Below are 24,217 nucleotides of genomic sequence, written 5' to 3' on the forward strand. Positions count from 1 at the left end.
TTTTTGTTAGTTTTTTTTTCTCAATTCCCTTCAACTACACATTCCAAACATTGCCTGTGACAGTTTTCATGTCTTAGGTGAAATGGGAGATGGTCTTATTTGATAATAGATGTATTTGTTCACAAACAAGTATTGTAAAACCTAAAAAAATCCCCTTCTTTGCTCTCTGAAACACTAATGAAGGATTAATCCTCCATTAATGTCATTTGTTGTTAAGAAGTCAACGTAAACAACATGGACAACATGCAACACCTTAAATGAGAAATTTAGGAACAAAGTTTTGATGAAACACGTCCTCCCCATGAACTAAAAAATACAATAAACTTTGACTTGTCAGTATTATAATGACTCTAACTTAAACAATCCACTGAGTCCACTCAAGTACCTGAAACAAGGGGAATACAGCATGTTCTGTCAGACAGCTGTTACCTGGGGACAAGAGGCCAAAGATTTACAAGAGCATTAATACAGTTATAGCGGGTGAGCACATCTCTGTCATTCAGAGAGGCGACAAATCCAGTGTTAGATTTTTAAGCTCACATACTTTGAAATCTATATTTCAGGGGATTTTTGGCACAAGAGTCACAACTTTGAAAAAGTAGCATATTTCTGTATTCATTTCATCTCCAGCTGGAACTATCTTTTGATCCATGAATAATCGCAAGACCAACCTTAAGACCATCAATTCAATAAGATAAAACACAACATGCTGTTATATTTATTTATTCAAAGCTTTATCCTTAAAAGAACAGTACCTCCTACAATTTCACTCAAACATGCAAAATGTAAAATTGTGTGCCTTCAACGTTTCCAGGGTTTCTCTGGGTTAAAGGTGTGTCTTATATATTGTGAAGAAACATACAGTGAAATACATGCCAAACATATTCCAAATAAAATAAATGTAGCTTAAACCAAGGAGAACAAAAATTTGTAGTTACAAGTAAACAAACACAAGACATTTAAATGTGACCTCTGGGTGGTCTTTTGGGTCCTTAAAGCATATTTCATGATAAATGGCAAGTTGAGTACATCTAGTAGCTTAATCAATAAAAATAAAACAATGCCATTAATAGAACATGTATACATTCAGTTATATGGGTTAATGATGTGCAAACAGTCACCATTTATAATTTAGTTTAGTGCAAGAATCAGAAAATAAAAGCATAAAAATAATAATCCCCAATTTTTAAAAAGATAAACTATATTAGCTAATAGCTGCTTTGAGCACAGAGCTGCATGCTATTCTTGTGTGCTACCTGCTATAATGACTGCTAAGGTGTCAGCTACTGCTGATCACAGACTCGCACAAGCTTTGATATACTGTTTGCTTCTTTAGCTTCATGGGGTGGCTGTAGCTCAGGTGGCAGAGCAGGTCAGCCACTAATCAGAAGGTCGGTGGTTCGATCCCAGACTGCCTCCTGGCTGTATGCCAAATATCCTTGGGCAAGATACTAACCCCATGTTTGCCTACTGGTGGTGGTCAGAGGGCCCGGTGGCGCCGGACACTGGCGCCACCGGGCCCTCTGGCAGCCTCGCCTCTGTCAGTGCGCCCCAGGGCAGCTGTGGCTACAATGTAGCTTGCCATCGCCTGTGTGTGAATGGGTGGATGACTGAATGTAGTGTGAAGTGCTTTGGGGTCCTTAGGGACTAGAAAAGCGCTATACAAATACAGGCCATTTAGCTTTTTCTTTTTGTTTCAGACTTTGGCAGTTGGTGATCATATTTCATTATTGCATATATTACAGATTTAGATTTCAACAACACTGTGTACCAATTGGCTGTGTTACACTCAGTAATTACTTTAAGTTGTGTGACTGACTACAATATGAAGTTCAGTAAATATTACACTTTGAAGTACATTGTTCTTACTTAATGTACTCTAATACTGTAATGTTTTCGGAGATGCCTGTTACCAATTGGCTAATCCACCACCTTTTATTGTTTATACCGTTTTAAAAAAACAAACAAACATAAAAATGAAAAATCACCATCGGCCCACCAGGCAAATGCCCGGTATGCCCAATGGCCAGTCCAGCTATGCGGTCAGCTGGTGGCTATCAGGAATCTCCAAAAACATTAGAGCACTTTTGTAAATATGTGATGTCTTGATGAATCGAGCAGATATTTGAAGTTTACACAGCACCATTCTCGCATGAAAATATCTTAAAAGTTTATTTTGTGACCCAGAAAGAGTAATATTTCAAACTCCGCCACTCTGTGTTCCTCCGCCACAGCCTCGTTTGAGTTTTGGACGAAATGGATTCTGGGATATTGCATTTCGACATTTCAAGCTGATTGGAGACCAAAACAGCCAATCAGATTTCGTTGCATCCAAGTCTGTGATTGGCTGGTTTTGTGGCACAAATATAACGGTGTACAGAAAGAGTTGAATGTGCACGGGCAGAAATGTTGAGAGCACAAGCAACACATTGAGAGCAAGCGCAAATGCAAAAACTGAGCGAGAGGGGCTGCTATAATAGCAAACACTGAAATGCATTTTTTGCATGCAGCAATTAAATTTTTTCACTCAAGTTTAGCTTTTCTCCACTCAAAATAAATTTCTCCTCAAAATGCAACACTTGCACCTGCATTTTTTTTTAACGTGCGCTCAGAATAGTGGCACAAAAATAACCCCATATTTTTGGGTCATCTTACACCAAAGAGGAACATGGTTTGGCTGAATACAGGCAGAGTAAAGTAAAAAGTGAAGCAATATTTGAAAAACAATGTATAATATATTGATAACAATGTATAACTAATATCACTAATAACTGATACTGCTGTTTTGGAAACACAATGTGATTTTCTTAATGAAATAAGTATGCAGTGTGGGTGTGATATAAAAAGTAATGCATTGTATACTTACATCACATTTGTCTGTATTGCAGTAATATTGTGCATCATAGTCTCTAAATAAGGTAAATGGTTGCCTGCTACTGGAAAATTAGCTTTGTTTTTCTTTTTACTCAAGTTACATAATCTGTATAATAGAAAATTTTAAAAGAAACAAACAAAAAACCTCCAACTGTTATTTGTGCAACAATAACTTATCTCACCTTGTAGAAAAAAAAGTGACTGGCCTAAAATTTTTGGCAGTGCAACACTGCTGCAAATGCAAACTCAAACCTATTCAAAAATCTGAAAAGGTAAAATAAAGATCAGTAAAGCTCATGAAGATCCGTGGGATCCAGAGCAATGTTCAAGGTGAGTGCATGCTAATCCAAGCAAACAGGTCATATTTTGAGCCTGAATGAGTAAGAAAAGCAATGATGAACTGAAAAGATCTCTTTGGGTTGGTTTTCACCAACTTTGCTGCTGGTATTGCTGGTAAAACGTCAGGTTAAATTTTTTTATGATGATGAGTACCTTTACGGTTGATTGTTTTAGAGGTAACAGACCGTTATGTGACAACGCATCTCTGTAATAGCTGTTGTGAAAAAATGTAAATCAGTGTGTGAGTAAGAAGTAATATGTATCCATCAGTGACTGGTGATCTAAGCTGAACACTTAGAAAAAATGAAGTGGAGTGACTGAAGAACAGTGTCATGGTTGGAATCGGTGAAAACATTAACTTTGTTAAAGAAGTAGGTCTTCCCAGGAATCAGTTTGGGTGAGCTGCAGTGATCATCTGTTTTCAAGATATAAGGGAAAGGCAACGCTTTCACTTTGGCCTTCTTTCCACGGATCTTCAGCACGCTCTTGAACACAATGCTATGCAGAGAGACACTTTCCACTGTCCCGATGCGCACTAAACAGAGACGCACACAAATACATTGCATTACAAACCCCCATAAATTCCTAAACAGCATTTGCTACAATGTTTTGTTTTTTAAATTTACATATAGACTGATGTCCTACTTTTTTTGCAAAGATCAGTTTTGTTCATATTATTCACTGATTGAAGTCTGGATTCTGTAAAAGAACATTATAGACACAGAACAGGTGAAATACATGATCTAAGCTGTGCTATTAAGTTCAAATGACACAAAATTTAGTTCTACTTTGTGAGAGGACTTTTAAGTAGAGATGACAGACCATTATTCATCTTTCCCCGATCCTGTCCTGGTTCATGGATTGATCTCAGCCGCTCAGCACAGCATGACCACAGGGTGGTGTTGAAGTAGAGGTGACCACAGCATCTGAATCCCGTCTTAGCAGAGTATAGCACTTCTCTGTCCTCACTTGAGCAGCAAATGTCCTGGATTTAAAAAGACAGTGTTCTTTATATACATAATTATACAATTATACATAAACATAATTGTTTGGAGTTTTTGAGGAATGTGTTAGTTAATGTCAAGTTCACCCAGTAATGTTGCTACATAAGCTAAAATCAGCTTTGTTTGTCTGTGTAGATTCACAATTCAGTCCATGTTAGTCTTAAGTGACTTCAATAACAGCAAATATGTGCAAATCTAGCAGTGTCATTATGGTAATTAAAGCCAAAGTGTGAATCTCTTATGAGACACTACCCCACCATGCAATCATGTGAGTTATTAAGATCACATGGTTCAAGGTGTGCTTCAAGTGTGGTTTGAAACACCAGGGAAGGGATTTCAAGACTGTCTGATAGTTGGTGTCATAGACCACCACCTCTATTCAGTGATCGTCATTGGACTGCTTTGCTCCTCTCTTAAACCAACTGTTTTTCTGGTGGGATTTTCAAATGAGTGTCTGTTCTCCTTTAGTTATAAATGTACAGCTGAGTCTTATCCTGATGACTTGGCTCTCCTGTGTTGTACCATGCATCTGGGGGATTTTTAGGTTTCTCCTATGTAACAATCTGAGCACTGTAATGCACAGCACATTTTTTAGCTTTTGTTTGGATGTTTTATCCCTAAACTATGGAGGAAATTCTTGTGAGGGAAGGAAGTCTGGTTGGCATAAAGACTATCACTGGTTTAAAGCCAACCAACGGCAGTGGAGTTGAAAGCAGTTTGGAGTGGGCCAATGAGCGAAGTCAATTTTTTTTTTTTACGTGTGACTCAATAACTCCTTTTCCATTAGTACCTACTCGGATCAACTCTCTACGAATCGAAACAACTTGACTCGGATTGACTGGTTTTCCATTACAACCCACTAGTTCCTTATTTGTGTGCTTGTTGTCATAGCAACATATCTGTGCATTGCACATTGCAATTGATATGCGACACGAATGCTCCAACAGGTGGACTTAGGTGAACTTCGAAGCAGACTATGGATTTTCGCAAACGAGATACTCTCATGACTCATTAAGTGTTGCTACCTACCACCCAATTCGTGGCAACCAGTCTGACGACGTCATATTTTAGTACCTGTTTGGATTGCTTGGAATCTGGGCTGAGCAGCTACTAAAAAAGCACCTGGACCTAATGGAAAATCCTGGAAACTGTGACAAACCATGCCAAGTCAATTAAAGTAGGTACTAATGGTAAAGGGGCTTATGGGTCCAGCTCACTGACACCATGAAACTTCTTGTTTGAAAGCTTTGGTTTATTATGGTCCATGTGTACTAGGAACATCTGCAGACAATGTACTGACTCATCATATACCCAGATGGGAGACATCAAGCGGACTTCAAAGATGTGTAAGAGGAATGACCACTATTAGGTCTCCAGGTATCCATGTCCATCTTTGTAACATATTATAATCAAGGCTTAAACCTGCAACAGCAACCACCCTTTCATCTCTCCCTCTCCTTCCTCACAGCAGCCAAGCCTCCTGTGAAAGTATTTTGCACATTTCCTCCCCCAAAGTGTCCTTGGATCATTGTCCACATGTCACAACATAGGAAAGACAGTACATCAGAACAAGACTCAGCGGTGCATTGGCACGCGCCTTCAAGGATGTTAATAGTTACATTTTTAGCTAAGAAGATAGATGGGTTGAGGACTGCATGGGAGCACATTTGCACTGGTTGGAAGCCCCTCTCCATATTTTGCATACCTCCTCCCACAGAGTGTGCTTGGATCATTGCATGTTGTAGGAGAGACAATAAAGTTGAATTCTATTCTATTCCATTCTCTTCTACTCTAAGATCTTATGACCTAATAAGGTGTAAGACATGATTACATAAACAAAGAGTAGATCTTGAGATAGCATCAGTAATATTAACTCTACCTGTTGCTTTTGCAGAAGGGATCCGCAACACTGTGCGTCCTGTCCATGCTCATCTAACAGTGTCAGATTGTACAGTGTTCCTGCACAGCACTTCATCTGCGGGTCTTTAATGTTGTAGGCTTTAATCCCACAGCAGTGAATATTTTCCAATCTGGAATGTCTGGGTGGAAAACAGAGGTAACCGTTATGATTCAATAAGGACAGTGATAAAGATGTATGCCAAAAAGATTCTGAATTAGATGACTCTTGTCTTATGTATTAACTGGATCTCACTCTGGAAGATACCTTCTTAACTTCTTCAACAGAGTGTTGGCAGGAAAAAAAAGATTTTCATCTATACTTAACTCAGATGAAAATACTGAAAATTTATAATGAATTATAATTTTATCTCCAACAATATCGATACCAAAAGTGCTGTCTGTGCCTCCTCCAGTGAACGTGCAACTTCAGACAGCACTGCTAAAGATAGGCTTACATAGATGCTCCCCTCATTAGCAGCTGAACATAAACTGTTGATAATGTTCACATCATGGAACATCAATTTATTTTGTGACATCAGTAATGCTTCCGTTTCATAAACATTAACATGCTATGGAGTTATCATATTAATGTCAGCCATTTAACTCTTAGCAGTTACCCTGCAGCTACATTAGCTGCTTGCTTAGTTATAATTAAGGTAGTGGCTGCTGGCTATGGCTATGTGTAATGCTGCCGCTGTTAGTAAGTAAAAGTAAAATGTACTTATTAAGCAATTTTACAGATGAAAATCAATTTATAATAAAACACAAAAAACAGACATAACAATGTAACAATCTAATGGATAATAGAATAAAACATAAAACCAGAAAATAACATAAAGGTGTTGTCACTTTGACAGCTACTCCAACTGGAAATAAGCTTGATTAGAGCAGCCAAGACTCAACCAGTTCATCTTGTAAAGAGCAAACTATAAAAAGAAAAAAACTGAAATCTTAATGCTATTTGCTGCTGAGTAGGGCGATAATTTAAATAATAACCTCTAAAAAGAAAGCCAAAGAACATAATTATGAAAAGACATGCACACATGAACATAGCCCTTAACAATAAACTTTAACTAAAACAGGGCCAAACCCAGTCAGAGACTACACAGACTGAGACAGAAATTCTCTGGCACAGTAGCTCAGTGCATTTTAAAGTCACCACACTGAAAACAAAGTGGGGATAGGGTTTGTGCACAGCTGGAGCATTTGCGTATCGCAGACACATATACATTCCATGAAAAGTAATTTTCCCATGCCACTCCTGTCTGAGTTTTCCTCCACCCTCTCTCAGAAAACATTAAATTAAGTGGTTCCCTTTAGCACAGCTGTCCTGAGAGACAAAATGCAATCCAGCGATACATACCAACTAATTAAAAAAAAAGAAAGAAGTTTGTTTCACCAGATTTCATCAGCAATACAATACAACTCGAAACAGATTTCTTCTTTCAGCTGATCCCTTTAGAAGTTCCCACACTGGATATTCCTTACCATCCTCTTTTTTTTTTTTTTTGCACCAAATCATTGCATGTCCTCTTTAGTACATACATAAATCTTCATGTGAGAGTAATGTCTTTCTCTTGCCTGGCAGTTCCAGATTTAACATTCTTTGTCCAGTATATCGACAATCCCTCCTATGCACATGCCTAAACAGCCTCACCTCTCTAACTTTGTCTCAAAAATGCTTGACTTGAGTTGAGCTGTCCCTCAGGATACACACACACACACACACACACACACACACACACACACACACACACACACACACACACACACACACACACAATCACCTGTGTCCGTTACAGCAGATCTCAGCATCAGGCTGGTAAATTTCTGTCCCACAGCAGTGTTGTCCCGGGCTGCCATGAAACTGAGAGCAACATATGGTCCCTTTAGTTGGGTCATAAGGAATACCCGTCTCTGAACATTCCTCTCCATCATTTCTGTTCTCGTACAAGGTGTTATTACAACAGAGAACTCCACGTTGTGCTGAGCCAAACGGTGTGTCCCCACAGCACTTGAAGAATCAGAAATAAAACAGTAATGTGTGCAGCAATGCAGAAACATCCTATATATCAGATAGAAAACACCCTGAGTAACCATGTAAAAGGAGCGGGGTGGAGCTCCGAGCTTTCTCATCAAAGTGGTACAAAAACAGCTCTTTTTTTTCACTGGGATCACTGGGTTCGACTGCCGTTAACTCTACATTGTATTGTTCTTTGCAGCAATTGAATCCTGCTCAAATTTACCTTTAATTCTGGACCTGTGCTATCCAGAATGCTTTCTAATCAATTATCTCATTAAAAATCTTGCCAGAATGGACTTATTATATTCTTCCTTTTTCTGTAAGCAAAAGAAAAAGAGCTGAAAGCTGAAAACAGTGCTTATAGCTCATAGCCTTCACTGGAAACAATTAGATTTTTCTAGAGATTAAGCATTTTGACTTGCATTAATAGAAAAAAGTCAGCCAGCTGGGCAGGCCTGGGAAAAGCAAACAATGTATTGAGTGCATTACTTGATTGATCCAAGGCTTCTGCACAGATGAACAGCCATCACAGCAGACTTGGTTTCCCACCTTGGAATTGCTTTGACCTAAGGAGGGGTGTGAGGGTGGAAAGGGTAGATGGGAACATTTGGGGATGAATTATCTATGGAAAAGATGACTCAGAGGATTTGCGGTCTTTTGTTCTGTTTTTAAATTTGTTTTTGCCAAAATAACATAATAAACACATCCATCTTTGCCATTCTTGTGCACTGCATGTAGGAATTCAGTATAAATGAATCTGAAACCAAACCCAGCAAGAAACCACTGTGACTTCCCATCCCTAGTTTACACTATACACCCTTTGGATGGGTACCAGAAATTTTGACTGGGCCTTGTAAGTTAATGTTGGAATGCTACTGCTTCTATTTAAGTGGCTACATGCACATTTATAAATTAAGAAAACAGTATATGCCATATTATTGTTTTTACTGTGGTTTGTGAGGCCCAGTAAAGCCTATAGTAATAAAGACTATAAAACAATCAAATAAATCACATAAATGCTGTTATTTGGATGATTACTGTCACATAGATGACAAGGAAAGAGAAAGACTCTTGGATGAGGAATAATGACTCTCATAAACAGAAAAAGAAAGAGGTGCACTACACAGTAAATTCATTAACTTATCTCGATATAAAAAAAAAAAACACCTGTGCTATCAAGAAGAAAACAAATAAAGCTGAATTTTTCAGCTCTAACTCCCATCTTGACTATTGATCTATAAGATTTTCTGAGATAATGTATTTGGACCATTAAGTGACTTCAGCCTTATTCACTCTGGTGGTACGAATGTATTTTTTTTTTTAAAAAACAGTTTTTTCAAACATTACATTTGCTACTAAAAAGTTGAGTAAGCACAATTTTTTGACAGAACTAATTTTTAAGTTTTTAAAATGCAAGACCCATTTAGCTTTAGGTCTAAAACAGATTTCAAAGATTTAACTTTGTAAAATGCCTTCTCATCTGGTTTGTAACATTTTTTTTTCTTTTCTCCTGAATGCAACTTTTGTTTTAAATGAAGTGAGGAATGTCTTTCATTGACATGACACCCACTCCATCCTGCCTAACATCTGTTTTCCAGGACATAACTCCAAGTCTCCAGCCTCTTTTCCTCACTCTCTCACTACAGAGCACATATTTCACAGCACTGCCTGAACTCAGGCTGACCTGTTGTCCTGTCTATAACCATGGCCAGCAAGAAGGAGCTAAGAGCGGATCCCTGCTTTTTTTGGCACGAAGCAATAACTGCAGCTCACTGATCATCACCTCTCCTCTTAACCTCTTTTCCACAGCTAGATGATATAGCTCATCAACTTTATCCTTCTGTAGTTGCTATTTAATGGTTGTGGTTTACCTTTGTTCTTGAAAATTAGTGCCTATCCACTTCTTATCCTTTCCTCAGGCCTCCAATCACTCTCTAGGATCATACTGTCAGTCTGTTTAAAAAAACAAAACGCTGCCCTCTACCCTAGACACCTCCATACATCTAAAGGAGTTATGGCTCTGGGATGGTGGCCCAGTGTTCTGTGTTTTGTATTATTCTTGTTAATCTTTGATTTCCTCATGATTTATCATTGCTAGTCTCTCAGTTTCTGTGTTTCTAGTTCCTTAAGTCTCCCTGTCTCACCACGTCTAATTAGGTTCAGCTGTGTCTCCTATCTGTTGTGCATTTCCCTCATTACCTTGTGTGTATATTTAGGGTGTGCTTCCTTCAGTTCCTTTTCAGACTATCTGCTTGTCATCCTTTGTTTTACCTGAGCTCCCCTTCTTCATCCTCTTCATAGCTATCTTCACTTCCTCCTTACCAGTCTGCATTCCCTGGTTCACTAACTGCCCTCCATTCATCTTTATCTCTCATTTTCCATTTTAATCCTTAATACACTACTACCATTTAATCATTAGTAATTATTAAACTCTGGCTTTCTCTCTTCTCTATCCCCTCACCCCAACCAGTTGTGGCGGATGGGTGCCTCCCATGAGTCTGGCTCTGCTACAGAGCTCTTCCTGGTAAAAGTACCACTGTTGCCAAGTGCTTGCTTATAGGATAATGTGTAATTGTTTGGGGTTCTTTCTAATATTATAGGTTCTTTACCTTGCAATATAGCAACCTGATAACCCCAACCGATTGGACAGGCAAACCGCGAGTGGACATGGTGGACCCAATGTCACATTTTGCCATGATGGTGGGTTAAACATAACATGCCTTGAAACAAAGGTTGATATGAATTGATGCTATATAGAACACTGAACTGAATTGATGACCAAACCATTTTTCTGGTCATTGTAGACTGGTGGCAGTGACCACATCAAGAACCTGGAAAGACTCATCCTTGATCAGCTCCATATATGAACCTCTTTCAATTCGCTTACCAGCCCCGTCTTGGAGCTGATAACGCCGTCATCTACCTGCTCAACCATGTCTATGCCCATCTGAATCAGCCAGCAAGGACTGTGAAGGTCATGTTTTTTTTTTTACTTCCTCAGTGCATTCAGTACCATCAGGCTGACCATCCTGTGTGAGAAGCTGACAGCAATGCAGGTAGATGCCTCTCTTGTGTCCTGGATTGCTGATTACCTGGCTGAAGGTTCATGTGTGTCTTCAAAACTGTGTCTGACGAGATGATCAACAACACTGGGGCTATTCACCCTCTACACCACTGATGGGAGACACTGCACAGAGACCTTTAGAAGTTTTCTGATGAGTCTCCGGTGGTTGAATGCATCAGTGAAGGTGATACATTGACGTAGAGTACCAGGTACTCGACCACACATGGACTCCTTTGTTATGTGGTGCAAGCAGAATTATCTGGAGCTCAACATTACAAAGACCAATGAATTGATTGTGGACTTTAGGAGGATTATGAAACCTGTGACCCCTGTTTCAATCCAGGGACTCCATGTGGACATAGTATGTATAAATACGTTAGAGTACACATTGACAATAAACTAGACTGGGCTAAACACCACTGCACTCTTCAGGAAGAGACAGAGGTGGCTGAAGTCTGTTAATAATTGCTGAACAATGCTCAGGATTTTTTATTGTTCTGGTTACTAGTTAATGACTTGGATCAACTGTGACCACATCATTTCCTCGAGCCGTCATAAAGTATTGTGATTCTGATTATTGGATTTAGCAGTCCATGCTGCCATCCCAAAATCACAACAACAGCTCCATATCATGGAGTAAATGTAGCCTTTTTCCACCAACTAGAATTTTGCAAAGATACAAAATGCCAACTGAAATTCAGTTGAATATCAAATGTAATTTCTAAGATGTGCATGAAATTGTATTAGACAAGTTCTGACCTTCAAGCACAGCTGACTCCTCTGAACAGCAAGATGAATTCTTCAATTGTACTTCAGCACTTTCCTTTTTCCAACAGCAGCACTCGGTCTTTGTGTTGAACTGGTCATGATAACAGCACTGGTGATCTGTAGAGTTCCTTTCAAGGATCTTCTTATCATTAATTGGACCACAACACAGCTGCTTTTCCACATCATATGTCTCTGTGGAAAAAGAACCAGATACTAGAAAATGAAATGCATATAGTGTACTTTATGCATAATTAAGTTAATGTTAAACTTTTTTAAGGAAACGGGTTTTATATGTTCCTCATACAACAGATCATTTAAATACTTTTTTTTATAGTGAAATACTTGTATTTTGATTAGCTCTGCTTACCTTTATCACAACATCTGTGTTGTGGTGAAGATTTGGCAACAACAGTTGACTGACAACATAAATGCTTATGTATGTTGAAGGTTGTATTTCCACATAAAGGAGCTGTAGAGTCAAAGACCAGGTCAAAATACACACATCATTCATAGTAACCAGTATAAATTTCCTTTAGAAGAAGAACAATAGGAGGCAGAGCCTTCAGCTTTCAGGACCCTCATATGTGGGGGACAGATTTGGGAGACAGACACCCTCCCTGCTTTCAAAGATTAGGTTGAAAACTTCGTTTTTGATAAAGCATATAGTTAGGGCTGGATCAGTTGACCTTGAATCTTGCCTTGAGTAGTTCTTCTTCAGTCACATTTTCCACTACAGGGAGTGCAGAATTATTAGGCAAATGAGTATTTTGTCCACATCATCCTCTTCATGCATGTTGTCTTACTCCAAGCTGTATAGGCTCGAAAGCCTACTACCAATTAAGCATATTAGGTGATGTGCATCTCTGTAATGAGAAGGGGTGTGGTCTAATGACATCAACACCCTATATCAGGTGTGCATAATTATTAGGCAACGTCCTTTCCTTTGGCAAAATGGGTCAAAAGAAGGACTTGACAGGCTCAGAAAAGTCAAAAATAGTGAGATATCTTGGGGATGCAGCAGTCTCAACATTGCAAAGCTTCTGAAGCGTGATCATCGAACAATCAAGCGTTTCATTCAAAATAGTCAACAGGGTCGCAAGAAGCGTGTGGAAAAACCAAGGCGCAAAATAACTGCCCATGAACTGAGAAAAGTCAAGCGTGCAGCTGCCAAGATGCCACTTGCCACCAGTTTGGCCATATTTCAGAGCTGCAACATCACTGGAGTGCCCAAAAGCACAAGGTGTGCAATACTCAGAGACATGGCCAAGGTAAGAAAGGCTGAAAGACGACCACCACTGAACAAGACACACAAGCTGAAACGTCAAGACTGGGCCAAGAAATATCTCAAGACTGATTTTCTAAGGTTTTATGGACTGATGAAATGAGAGTGAGTCTTGATGGGCCAGATGGATGGGCCCGTGGCTGGATCGGTAAAGGGCAGAGAGCTCCAGTCCGACTCAGACGCCAGCAAGGTGGAGGTGGAGTACTGGTTTGGGCTGGTATCATCAAAGATGAGCTTGTGGGGCCTTTTCAGGTTGAGGATGGAGTCAAGCTCAACTCCCAGTCCTACTGCCAGTTTCTGGAAGACACCTTCTTCAAGCAGTGGTACAGGAAGAAGTCTGCATCCTTCAAGAAAAACATGATTTTCATGCAGGACAATGCTCCGTCACACGCGTCCAAGTACTCCACAGCGTGGCTGGCAAGAAAGGGTATAAAAGAAGAAAAACTAATGACATGGCCTCCTTGTTCACCTGATCTGAACCCCATTGAGAACCTGTGGTCCATCATCAAATGTGAGATTTACAAGGAAGGAAAACAGTACACCTCTCTGAACAGTGTCTGGGAGGCTGTGGTTGCTGCTGCACGCAATGTTGATGGTGAACAGATCAAAATACTGACAGAATCCATGGATGGCAGGCTTTTGAGTGTCCTTGCAAAGAAAGGTGGCTATATTGGTTGCTGATTTGTTTTTGTTTTGTTTTTGAATGTCAGAAATGTATATTTGTGAATGTGGAGATGTTATATTGGTGTCACTGGTAAAAATAAATAATTGAAATGGGTATATATTTGTTTTTTGTTAAGTTGCCTAATAATTATGCACAGTAATAGTCACCTGCACACACAGATATCCCCCTAAAATAGCTAAAACTAAAAACAAACTGAAAACTACTTCCAAAAACATTCAGCTTTGATATTAATGAGTTTTTTGGGTTCATTGAGAACATGGTTGTTGTTCAATAATAAAATTATTCCTCAAAAATACAACTTGCCTAATAATTCTGCACTCCCTGTAATGTATTTATATTCTACTCTGCTTTCGTTATTATTAACGGCTCTTTTCCACATCATGTTGTTACGATTCGGTGTTGTCAGTGTTTTGTTTTAGACGTGACGGTTGTGTTTCCTGCTTTACTTTGAAAGTCTGTCTTATCTCAGTGTGTTCAGTTTATGCTTCCTTGTCTCGTCAGTTCTGATTTGCCCCAGCTGTGTTTCCCTCCTGTTGTCCATTCCCTGATTGCTCCCTCTATGTATTTAAGCCCTGTGTTTCAGTTTGTCATGTTTGCGATCTCCCCCCCCCCCCCGGTTGTAAATAGTTTGGTGGTTTGATGTAAATAAATGTCTTATTTTGCTTTGATGTAAGTAGTTGTTGATACTTTCGTTTTGGGACTTTTTTTGTGGAGACCCGTAGTAGTTTGTTTGTTTTGTTTTTTTTCCTTATTTTTATTTTTCGTGTGTTGCACGCCGGTTGCCTAGGCCGGGGTGTAACAATGTGTTTTGTCCTGTCTTTCTCTCCTCACCCCATATGGTCACGCCAGATGGCCACCCTTCCCTGAACCTGGCTCTTATGGACGTTTCTTCCTGTTAAAGCAAAGTTTTTAATTCCCAGTGTTGCCAAAGCACTTGCTCATAGGGGGTTATATGACTGTTAGGGTTCTCTCTGTTTTCTTTTAATTATTTTAGGGTTTCACCTAACAATTTAAGCACCTTGAGGAAACTGTTGTTGTGATTTAGTGCTAAATAAATAAAACCTAATTTAAAATTAAATCGAATGAGTCCGAATAGAATAAAACACAGACCCTCTAAAAATTTGGTTAAAAACTTTTCTTTTTAAATGAAGCATATAATTAGGGCTGGATCAGGTGACCTGAATTCTTTTGTTGTGCTGTTATCTGCCTCTTAAGTCTGATGTCATTAGCCATTTCCTTGTCCATCCATCCATCCATTTTCATCCGCTTTGTCCGGGGCCGGGTCGCGGGGGCAGCAGCCTAAGCAAAGAGGCCCAGACCTCCCTCTCCCCAGCCACCTCCTCCAGCTTATCCGGGGGAATACCAAGGCGTTCCCAGGCCAGCCGAGAGATATAATCTCTCCAGCGTGTCCTGGGTCTGCCCCGGGGCCTCCTCCCGGTGGGACATGCCTGGAACACCTCACCCAGGAGGCGCCCAGGGGGCATCCTTGTCAGATGCCCGAACCACCTCAGCTGGCTCCTTTCGATGTGGAGCAGCAGCTGCTCTACTCTGAGCCCCTCCCGGATGGCCGAACTTCTCACCCTATCTCTAAGGGAGAGGCCAGCCACCCTTCGGAGGAAGCTCATTTCTGCCGCTTGTATCCGCGATCTCGTTCTTTCGGTCACTACCCACAGCTCGTGGCCATAGGTGAGGGTAGGGACGTAGATCGACCGGTAAATTGAGAGCTTCGCTTTTACACTCAGCTCCCTCTTCACCACGACGGACCGGTGCAGCATCCGCATTACTGCAGCTGCAGCCCCAATCCGTCTGTCGATCTCCGGCTCCCTTCTCCCATCACTCGCGAACAAGACCCCGAGATACTTGAACTCCTCCACTTGGGGCAGGAACTCATCCCCGACCCGGAGTGGGCACTCCACCCTTTTCCGGCTGAGAACCATGGCCTCAGATTTGGAGGTGCTGATCCTCATTCCCGCTGCTTCACACTCGGCTGCGAACCGCTCCAGTGCGAGCTGGAGGCCCTCACCCGATGAAGCCAACAGAACCACATCATCTGCAAAAATCAGAGATGAGATTCTGAGGCCACCAAAGCGAAAGCCCTCCGCCACTTTGCTGCGCCTAGAAATCCTGTCCATAAAAATTATGAACAGAACCGGAGACAAAGGGCAGCCCTGGCGGAGCCCATCACCCACCGGGCCACTTTTTAAACCGTGTGAAACACTGCTAAAATCACAGCGAATGTCACAGTCTGACGAGGGCAGACTGTAGGGGTTGACAAAAGGACCCAAAACGCAGACTCCAAGGAACAGGGAACAGAACTTGAAATGTTAACAAAAAGCGAGCCGTTTAATATGGCTGGTAAAAAAGGTACAAACAAAGGGCAAGGCAAACTGAAGCAAAATTAACACAAACCTAAACTGGGAAATCTAAACAAACAATAAGAAAAACCTAGAGAAGAAACTTGGAAGCGAAGCATGGCATAGGAAACATGGCGTGGACAACAGACGACCTGACAATGACACACTGAAAACGGAGGACTTAAATACACACAGGAGGATAATGAGGGAAGTGGGAACACATGAAGAAACAGCTGACACATATGAACATAACGACGTCACAAGGAGAGAGTAACACTAAAAACATTGAATATAGGAACACAGGACCCCTTCAAAATAAAACAGGAAATATAATGAGACGCAGACATGACAACATAAGACACACAGACATGAAACACACGAAGGGCAAGGGAGACTTCACAGGGGTTGAAAACACAAGGGGGAACTAATAAGCAAATGAACATAGGAAACCTAATAAGCATAAACATACTATAAACATCAAAAGAACTAAAACTCAAAACACTGGGTCATAAGACCCAGGATCGTGACAGCGAACTTTTACACTTTGTATTTTAGTCATAGTTTACTACAATCTCGTGATGTTTAGTTGACTAAAAATAGGCTTCCAAATTCTTTTACTTTTAGTCTAACTTATAACTAAATGTAAATGACAAGACAACAGACTGATTAAAACAAAGTCAAGATTTGCTGTCAAAATTAACACTGGACTTCCAGTGTTAATGACCCATAGAGCTTTTGGTTTAACATAACTACTGTATAATAACTTGCATGAGGGAAAACAGAAAATAACACATTGCTCAGGAAACGGTTCTGTTTGTTTGTTTGTTCTTGAATTGCAAGTTAGGTTGGGGCAGGTTTACTAATTTGTCTTTGCTTGCATACTTTCTAGTCAATCATCCCCCCCCCCCCCCCCCCCCCCCAAGACTGCCCCCCTTAAGATTGATTTGTACAGTGACTCAAACTGCATCAACTTTCATTAGACTGGTCCCACACAGTGTTACATGCAGTTAAGTCCTGAACTGACCTGCAGATACACCAAAGTCCTTGAAACAACAGGATGAATCCTTCGATTGTATCTCCACGCTTTCCTCATTTGAACAGCAGCACTGAGTCTCTGTGTCATACTGGTTGTGACCACAGCACTGGTGGTGACTGGAATTCCTCATCAGAATCATCTTGCTCTCATTCGGACCACAGCACAACTGCTTGTCCTTATCATAAGCCTCTGTGGAAAAGACCATGGTGATTCATTATATTTCTACCTCCTACAAATGTTGTACTACTGAATTATTCTACTGAATAAGCAATTGCACTACATTAAAAGAAAATTTTTCTGCTGTTTTCCAGAAAATTCTGTGATAAAACCACATTTATTATATATTATATTTAAGCTTCTCCAAAACAATTTGTATATTTTCATAGGTTTCTTTTAACTGGACAGTTAACTTTCCTTGGTATAGGGTTATAATGTGATGTTTTTCATCAATGTGTTCAGTTCTGCTCACCTTTACCACAGCATTCAGCCATTGGTCCAGGTTTTGTTACGATGGTTGATTGACAGCATATTTCATTGACTGGGTTGTACGCCTTCAGGTCACAGCACTTGGACACCTTTTCACTTAGACCCTGTGTAACAGCTGGAAGTGTGTCATGGTAAGTGCATTAACTCAGTACTAGAAGGTTCACAAGTTCCATGAGTCACAAAGCTCAATCTAAAAATAGCTAGGGGGTGTTTCACTTTTACGTAAACCAACCACAACAAACACAACCACAACTCTTGAGGGTTTAAAATATGTTTTTGATGAAGACTGTGGTGGTTTTGCACCAGTGTTTTTCGCAGTGTTTAGTCATGCACTGGAGCCATTAACTCTTGGGAGAAGTGAATGACTCAGAGAAAATTTACTCACTGACATTTTTTAAAAGCCCTTCATCTGCTTACTGCGCAGAATGTCAGTGTGAGTGACGTACACAGAGCAGTAAAAAAGGACTGTTGCAGCAGCTTTGAATAAATGAAAATACCTAACTTAGTTTAAGTGCTAACAGATGAATCCATGGACGAATCATATTTATTAGCATGGTCTTTTTAAAAGCTCTTTTTTAAAGTTTTGTTTTAATCTTTTGTATGTGGCTGTTTCTAATCTCCATGAGGCACTTTGTAACCCCAAGGAAATTCAAAGCATGATCATTGCACATGGTTTATTTATGTTAGAAGGAGAGTAGCTGCAATAATTTTTAAGTTTCCAGTTTATTCGGTTAAGTATTAAGTTTTCTAGTCCAATACAGTTCAAATGTTCCACAAACTGCAGTTCCAACATTGGAGTAATATCTTGTTCCATAAATGGTAAATGGCCTGTATTTGTATAGCGCTTTACTAGTCCCTAAGGACCCCAGTCATCCATCCATTCACACACTGGTGATGGCAAGCTACATTGTAGCCATAGCTGCCCGGGGGTGCACTGACAGAGGCGAGGCTGCCAAACACTGGCGCCACCGGGCCCTCTGACCACCACCAGTAGGCAACGGGTGAAGTGTCTTGCTCAAGGACACAATGACCAAGACAGAGACTGTCGAAGCCGGGGTTCCAACCGGCAACCTTCCGATTACAAGGCGAACTCCCAACTCTTGAGCCACATCGCCCCATAAGTGAAGCTGCTGCTTTAAACCTTTTTATGCTCATCACACCATTAACTAATACTTACATTATTAAATTCTCATTTTCACCTTGTTAAGGTGCCCAATTTCTTGCAAGATCACAAAGTCAAATTTCCACTTTGAATTTTAATTATTCTTTTGTTAGTTGTTTTACAAGTTGATTACCTGTGGTGCTGTGTCCATGTTGTATTTTACAACAAGTGGCTGTTCCAGGATTGTAAGGCTCCTTTCCACAGCAAAATAGACTTACACCAGGGTGAAGCTTATTTTCACAGCAAACAGCCTCTTGGATGTCATACTGTATTCCATTGCAGTCTCTTCTGAAAAGCATAGAAGACAAAATCCAGGACATTATCCCTGACACTCATTTGTATTCATCTGACATAAAAGTACATAAATTACGTATAAATATGAAAAACATTTTACAGCTAGACCTATGCGTTCCTTCATAGTCCCATGCAATACTGATCGCTGATGGACTGATATGAAAACACTGTAGTTGGACAGAACAGTTGGGTCCAGGTTTTGTTTTTTAAGAAGAGGCTGAACTACAGCTTGTTTAAAACATGATGGGACGCAGCCTGTAGCAAGGGACGTATTAATTAATCTCAGGATAAAAGGCCCAACAGTATTAAAAGTGCTTTTAAGCAAGCTCGGGGGGAGTGTGATGATCTTAGGTTACTAACTACCGCGGTCAAGTCCTTAAGGGAGACGGGATCAAACTGCTCTAAGACAGCTGAGCACACAGGAGAAGGACTCTGATCTGAGGCAGCAGACAACGAGACAAGGGCCCTAATCTATAGGATCTTGTCATTAAAAAATGCTAAAAAATCATCGCACATACTTGGTGAAGAAGTGACTCCAGAATTATCACATAAACTAAGAAAGCGATTAAGAACATTAAAAAGTACCTGAGGCCTGTGACTGTTTACTGACACTAAGTTTGAGACAAACTGTGTCTTTGCAGTTTTTACAGCTTCTTGGTAAGCAGAAAGACGAGTCCTTAAAATCTGTAGGGAAACATGCAATCTGTCCTTTTTCCATCTCCTTTCAGCGCGTCTGTAGTCACGTCTGAGGGAGCGTGTATGTTCATTCAACCACGGCTCTGATAAATGCTTAGCGCGCACAGTCCTGAGCGGAGCAATAGAGTCTAAGATATCAGTGCAGGTAGAATGAAGAATGTCCGAAAGGTCCTCAACACTTTTACAGTTGGAGTTCATTATTCCAGAGTCCATAAAGGCAGCAGAAAAAGCGGGCGCTGTTAGTGCATTAAGCGCTCGCTTTTTGCGCGCTGGGACGTATGGCTTATCCACCGAGCAGCGCAGGATTAGAGTGAACAACACAGGAAGATGATGAGATGCGCAACTCGGATATTTCCGTGATGCACACCTCCAACCCGTGGGAGCGCACCAAGTCCAGTGTGTGACCTTTTTCATGCGTGGGACCAGTAACCCACTGGGTCAAGTTAAAAGAGTCAATAATATTTAAAAAGTCCTTAACCAAAGGTTTAGAGTCACAGCAGACATGGATGTTAAAATCACCAAGGATTAAAAAACTGTCAAATTTAAGAACGATTCCAGCCATAAAACCTGAAAACTCTTTGATAAAATCCTTGTTAAACTTGGGAGGGCGATATATGAGGGCACACAGCAAAGGCGCAGCAGAATTCAGGTGTAACTCAAACAGCTGGAGTTCAAAACTAGAAAATGAGTCGTGCTGTAATGTTTGATGGCAATGAAATCGAATGTTGAACACGGTGGCTAAGCCCCCCCCCCCCACCAGAGGACCGAGGGAGGCTGAAGAATGAGAAATTAGGAGGGACCAGTTCCGAAAAAGCTACAGACTCACCGGGTTGAAGCCATGTTTCTGTCAGAAACAGAAAGTCCAACTGTTGTGACTTTAGGAAGTCGTTTAATACAAACGTCTTGTTTGCTAATGATCTTACATTTAGTAAAGCCATTTGGAGTGTGTAGATCCTAACATCAGATGTTCCAGCTCGGTTAAGTGTGCGAAGATTTCCGTGGTCCACACCACATCCACGGTCCGAGGCCGCTTAGGGAAATAAAATGCTGAGAGCGGGGGATCAAGTGTCGTGGGAGCTCCAGGGACAACAGGCAGGATCCATCTAAAGATGCACTCTGCTGGTCCAGTAGTTCCACGAGAAGCACGGAGAAGAGATCGGACTTTGATGAGTGTACCAGCCCGCTTTCCTCGTTTCCTCGGGCGCTTCTTCCAGGAAGTGGTGTAGGAGTGTTGGCACAGATAAACCAGGATACAGGGCTCAAAAAGTGGTGGAGGAGGCCCATAATCATCTCCTGTCTCAGTTTGCTTAAGAGCCAGGTCATACGATGCTTTGATTTCTAAGAGTAACTGGCGATTGTACACACGCATGTTAAGATGTTGTTAAAATGAACGTCTTACCAAAATGTTTCTTTTTATTTCAGTCAATTCCCTTATTTTTGCCAAAACATTTTTTGTTATATTTTTTGTTACAAACATTATTTGTTCTTTCATTTGGGGAGGGAAGCCACCTAGGGTTTCTAAAACTTTGCTGCAGCGATGCAGATTTAGTGGAGGACTTGCATTACCTAATTTTCTAGCCTACTACTGGGCCGCTCACATCCATAAACTTTGCTACTGGCTAAAATCTTCTGGTTCCTCGTGGTGTAAATTGGAGCTATCATCATGTAAGGGCTCTTCTTTACCAGCTTTGCTCTATTCCTCTTTACCCGTAAAACCCTCTCTGTATACTGATAATCAGGTGGTTCTTAACACACTCAAAATCTGGTTTCAGTTTAGACGTCACTTTAAATTTGTAATGCCATCTTCCTCGGGTCCTATAAGCGACAACCATTTGTTTCCCCCATCACTTTTTGACTCAACATTCTCAGTGTGGTGTGACAAGGGTATAAAACAGTTCAAACATTTATATGTGGATGGTGTTTTCGATAGTTTTCCCAATTTGTCTTCTCATCTCTTACCCATTTGTTTCGCTATTTTCAAATTCGAAATTTTGTTGCCAAGTGTTTCCCAAATTTCCCCTCTTTACCTCCAGAACAGCAGTGGGAAACTACATTATCATTTGGTCCTCATCACAGAGGAACCATTTCGAAACTCTATGATACTATCCTGTCTTTTAGTAACCACTCTAATGTTAAGCTTAAGTGTACATGGGAAGGAGAACTAGGAATTCAAATACATGAGGAGTCTTGGGAACAGGCTATAGCGAGGGTACGATCTTCCACCTCCTGTGCTCGTCTTGGATTTATTCAATTTAAGGTCATACACAGGGTGCATTTCTCTAAGTCTAGACTTTCTGAATTGTATCCAGAAAATAAATGTGATAAATGCCACGGTTCTCCTTGTCACCTTAGCCACATGTTCTTTCTGTGTCCTGAGCTAGAAGGTTTCTGGACAGGGTATTTTGCTATTATGTCAACTGTTCTTGGGGTAACTCTTCATCCTTGTCTTCTGATTGCTGTATTCGGGATTCCTGATTGCTCACTTACACTTGATTCTACACAAAAGGATATTATAGCCGTCTAATATTGTTGCATTGGAAGTCTGTTAAGTATCCTACTATTTCCCGGTGGCTTAAAGATGTCATGTTTTTTTTAAACTTGAAAAAATTAAATACACGTTGAGAGGTTGCACAGCCAAGGAAAGGTCAATTGTATTTCAGTAACTGCAAGTACTGTGTTGTTTTCATTTTTCAATAAAAATATTTGCAAAAAAATAAAAAATTTGTTTCAATGTCCAAATATATATGGACCTATTTGTATCATTGGAAATGTGCACTGTAGCAGCAAACAGTTTGCAACCACGTGACATTGCGATATGATAGCTTTGTTGTATGTACAAGTCAGAAATAAACCAGGACAGATCACATTAACAAGTGGAAGAAATATTTTTTTCAAATCTTGGGAGACAAATTTGCCACTACAGGTTTATTTGGAGCAGCGGTTTTGTCTTTGGAGCTCCACCATGGATGCCACTTTTTCACCCAATTTCTTTTTTATTGTTGGATCATGAGCACCAAACTTAAGCGAGTCAAGTGAATCCTGTGGGTCTTTAAATGTTGTCTTTTATTTGTTGTGACCACCAGATATGCTCTAGGAATCATTTTGGTAGGCCAGCCACTCCTGGGAAGGTACACCACTGTTTTGTCCTTTTGTTCATAATGGCTCTCACCATAGTTTGGCGGAGTCCCAAAACCTGAGAAATTGCTTTTTAACCCTCTCCAGACTGATAGACTACTCAGTTGCTTTATTTTGCCTCTGTTCTTGAGTTTCTTTAAGTCTGACATTAAACAGGTTGTGTGTGGCTAGTGAAACTGAATTGAGCATTCTAAAAAAGAAAAAAATATCTTACTGAGAACCAGCCTAATTTATGTCCTATGTAATGGACATTTGTTTTTAGTCAATGTCTTTTGATTTATTTGAGCTACCCTACTAAGTCCTGTTGTACTAAATAGAGGACATCCTGGGCTTTCCATTGATATACTGTGTGTCTGGGTGGATTTCCAAAAAGGCAGGAAATCCCAAAACACTTTCAATGGGAAGTTCCTTTTTTCCTCGGGGCTCAGGCATTTTTTCCCCATTATAAAAGGAGAACACCTCTGCACATGCACACAGTGAGTGAAGAGGGAGTGACCTACCGATTACAGTCCCTTCTGGAGGTTGCATTAGCTCCCACTGCAGGCTCTGTCAGCAAGCACAAGATCAAAAGTGTGAGTCACTGGAAATTTAATTAGAGTAAACTCTGTTCACATTTCAACAATCATATTTCATATTTCAACAATCATCTAGATTGATAGTAATTTTGTTAATCTGAAAGTAACACTGGGATTGCTTAAATATTGTATAGTTCATTGGTTACAGATGATTCACTCTCTCTCTCTCTCTCTCTCACTCACACACACACACACACACACACACACACACACACACACACACACACACACACACACACACGAAAAACAAGAGAAAAAGAAAGAAAAACTCACCAGAATTAGTGGTTAAGCCAAAAATCAGCCAGGCTGAAATGGACATATAAGCATTATTAAAAGTATATATATATATATATATATATATATATATATATATATATATATATATATATATATATATATATATATATATATGTAAGTAGAGAATCAAATAAATTAAGAATTTATCTCAAATAATCCTAAAGTCATTTTGTAAACGATTTCAACCTACCAAATCCTAGACCCCAAAGAGGAAACATTTGGAAGCCTTTTAGTAGAATCTGAA

General features: G+C 40.2%; 1 protein-coding gene across 1 annotated transcript; it reads right to left on the reverse strand.

The window, feature by feature from the left end:
- Window positions 1-714: 714 nt before the first annotated feature.
- LOC146559756 (uncharacterized) lies at window positions 715-24,217 on the reverse strand. Its single transcript, XM_085243486.1, has 14 exons — window positions 24,164-24,217; window positions 23,950-23,982; window positions 23,602-23,647; window positions 19,110-19,264; window positions 17,798-17,929; window positions 17,317-17,517; window positions 12,339-12,440; window positions 11,963-12,163; window positions 8,629-8,705; window positions 7,904-8,130; window positions 6,097-6,256; window positions 4,036-4,198; window positions 3,859-3,912; window positions 715-3,748 (listed from the first exon to the last, which is right to left on the reverse strand). Exons 1-14 carry the CDS (start codon window positions 24,189-24,191, stop codon window positions 3,495-3,497), a joined length of 1,833 nt encoding a protein of 610 aa, XP_085099612.1. The 5' UTR covers window positions 24,192-24,217; the 3' UTR covers window positions 715-3,494.

Source organism: Mchenga conophoros, linkage group LG14 (genome assembly GCF_057382185.1).
Source record: "Mchenga conophoros isolate Kocher_MC1m ecotype Shallow Benthic linkage group LG14, M_conophoros_male_GT1.1, whole genome shotgun sequence".
In the NCBI taxonomy this organism is placed as follows: domain Eukaryota; kingdom Metazoa; phylum Chordata; class Actinopteri; order Cichliformes; family Cichlidae; genus Mchenga; species Mchenga conophoros.

What these genes read in the sequence shown, in the direction of transcription:
- LOC146559756 (XM_085243486.1), bottom strand. Translation starts at nt 24,191, where the DNA reads ATGTTTCCTCTTTGGGGTCTAGGATTTG. An exon ending in ACATGGACACAGCACCACAG is followed by an intron (nt 17,930 to 19,109) that starts GTAATCAACTTG and finishes ACACACTTCCAG; the next exon opens with CTGTTACACAGGGTCTAAGT. An exon ending in ATCTGCTGTAACGGACACAG is followed by an intron (nt 6,257 to 7,903) that starts GTGATTGTGTGT and finishes TTTTCCACCCAG; the next exon opens with ACATTCCAGATTGGAAAATA.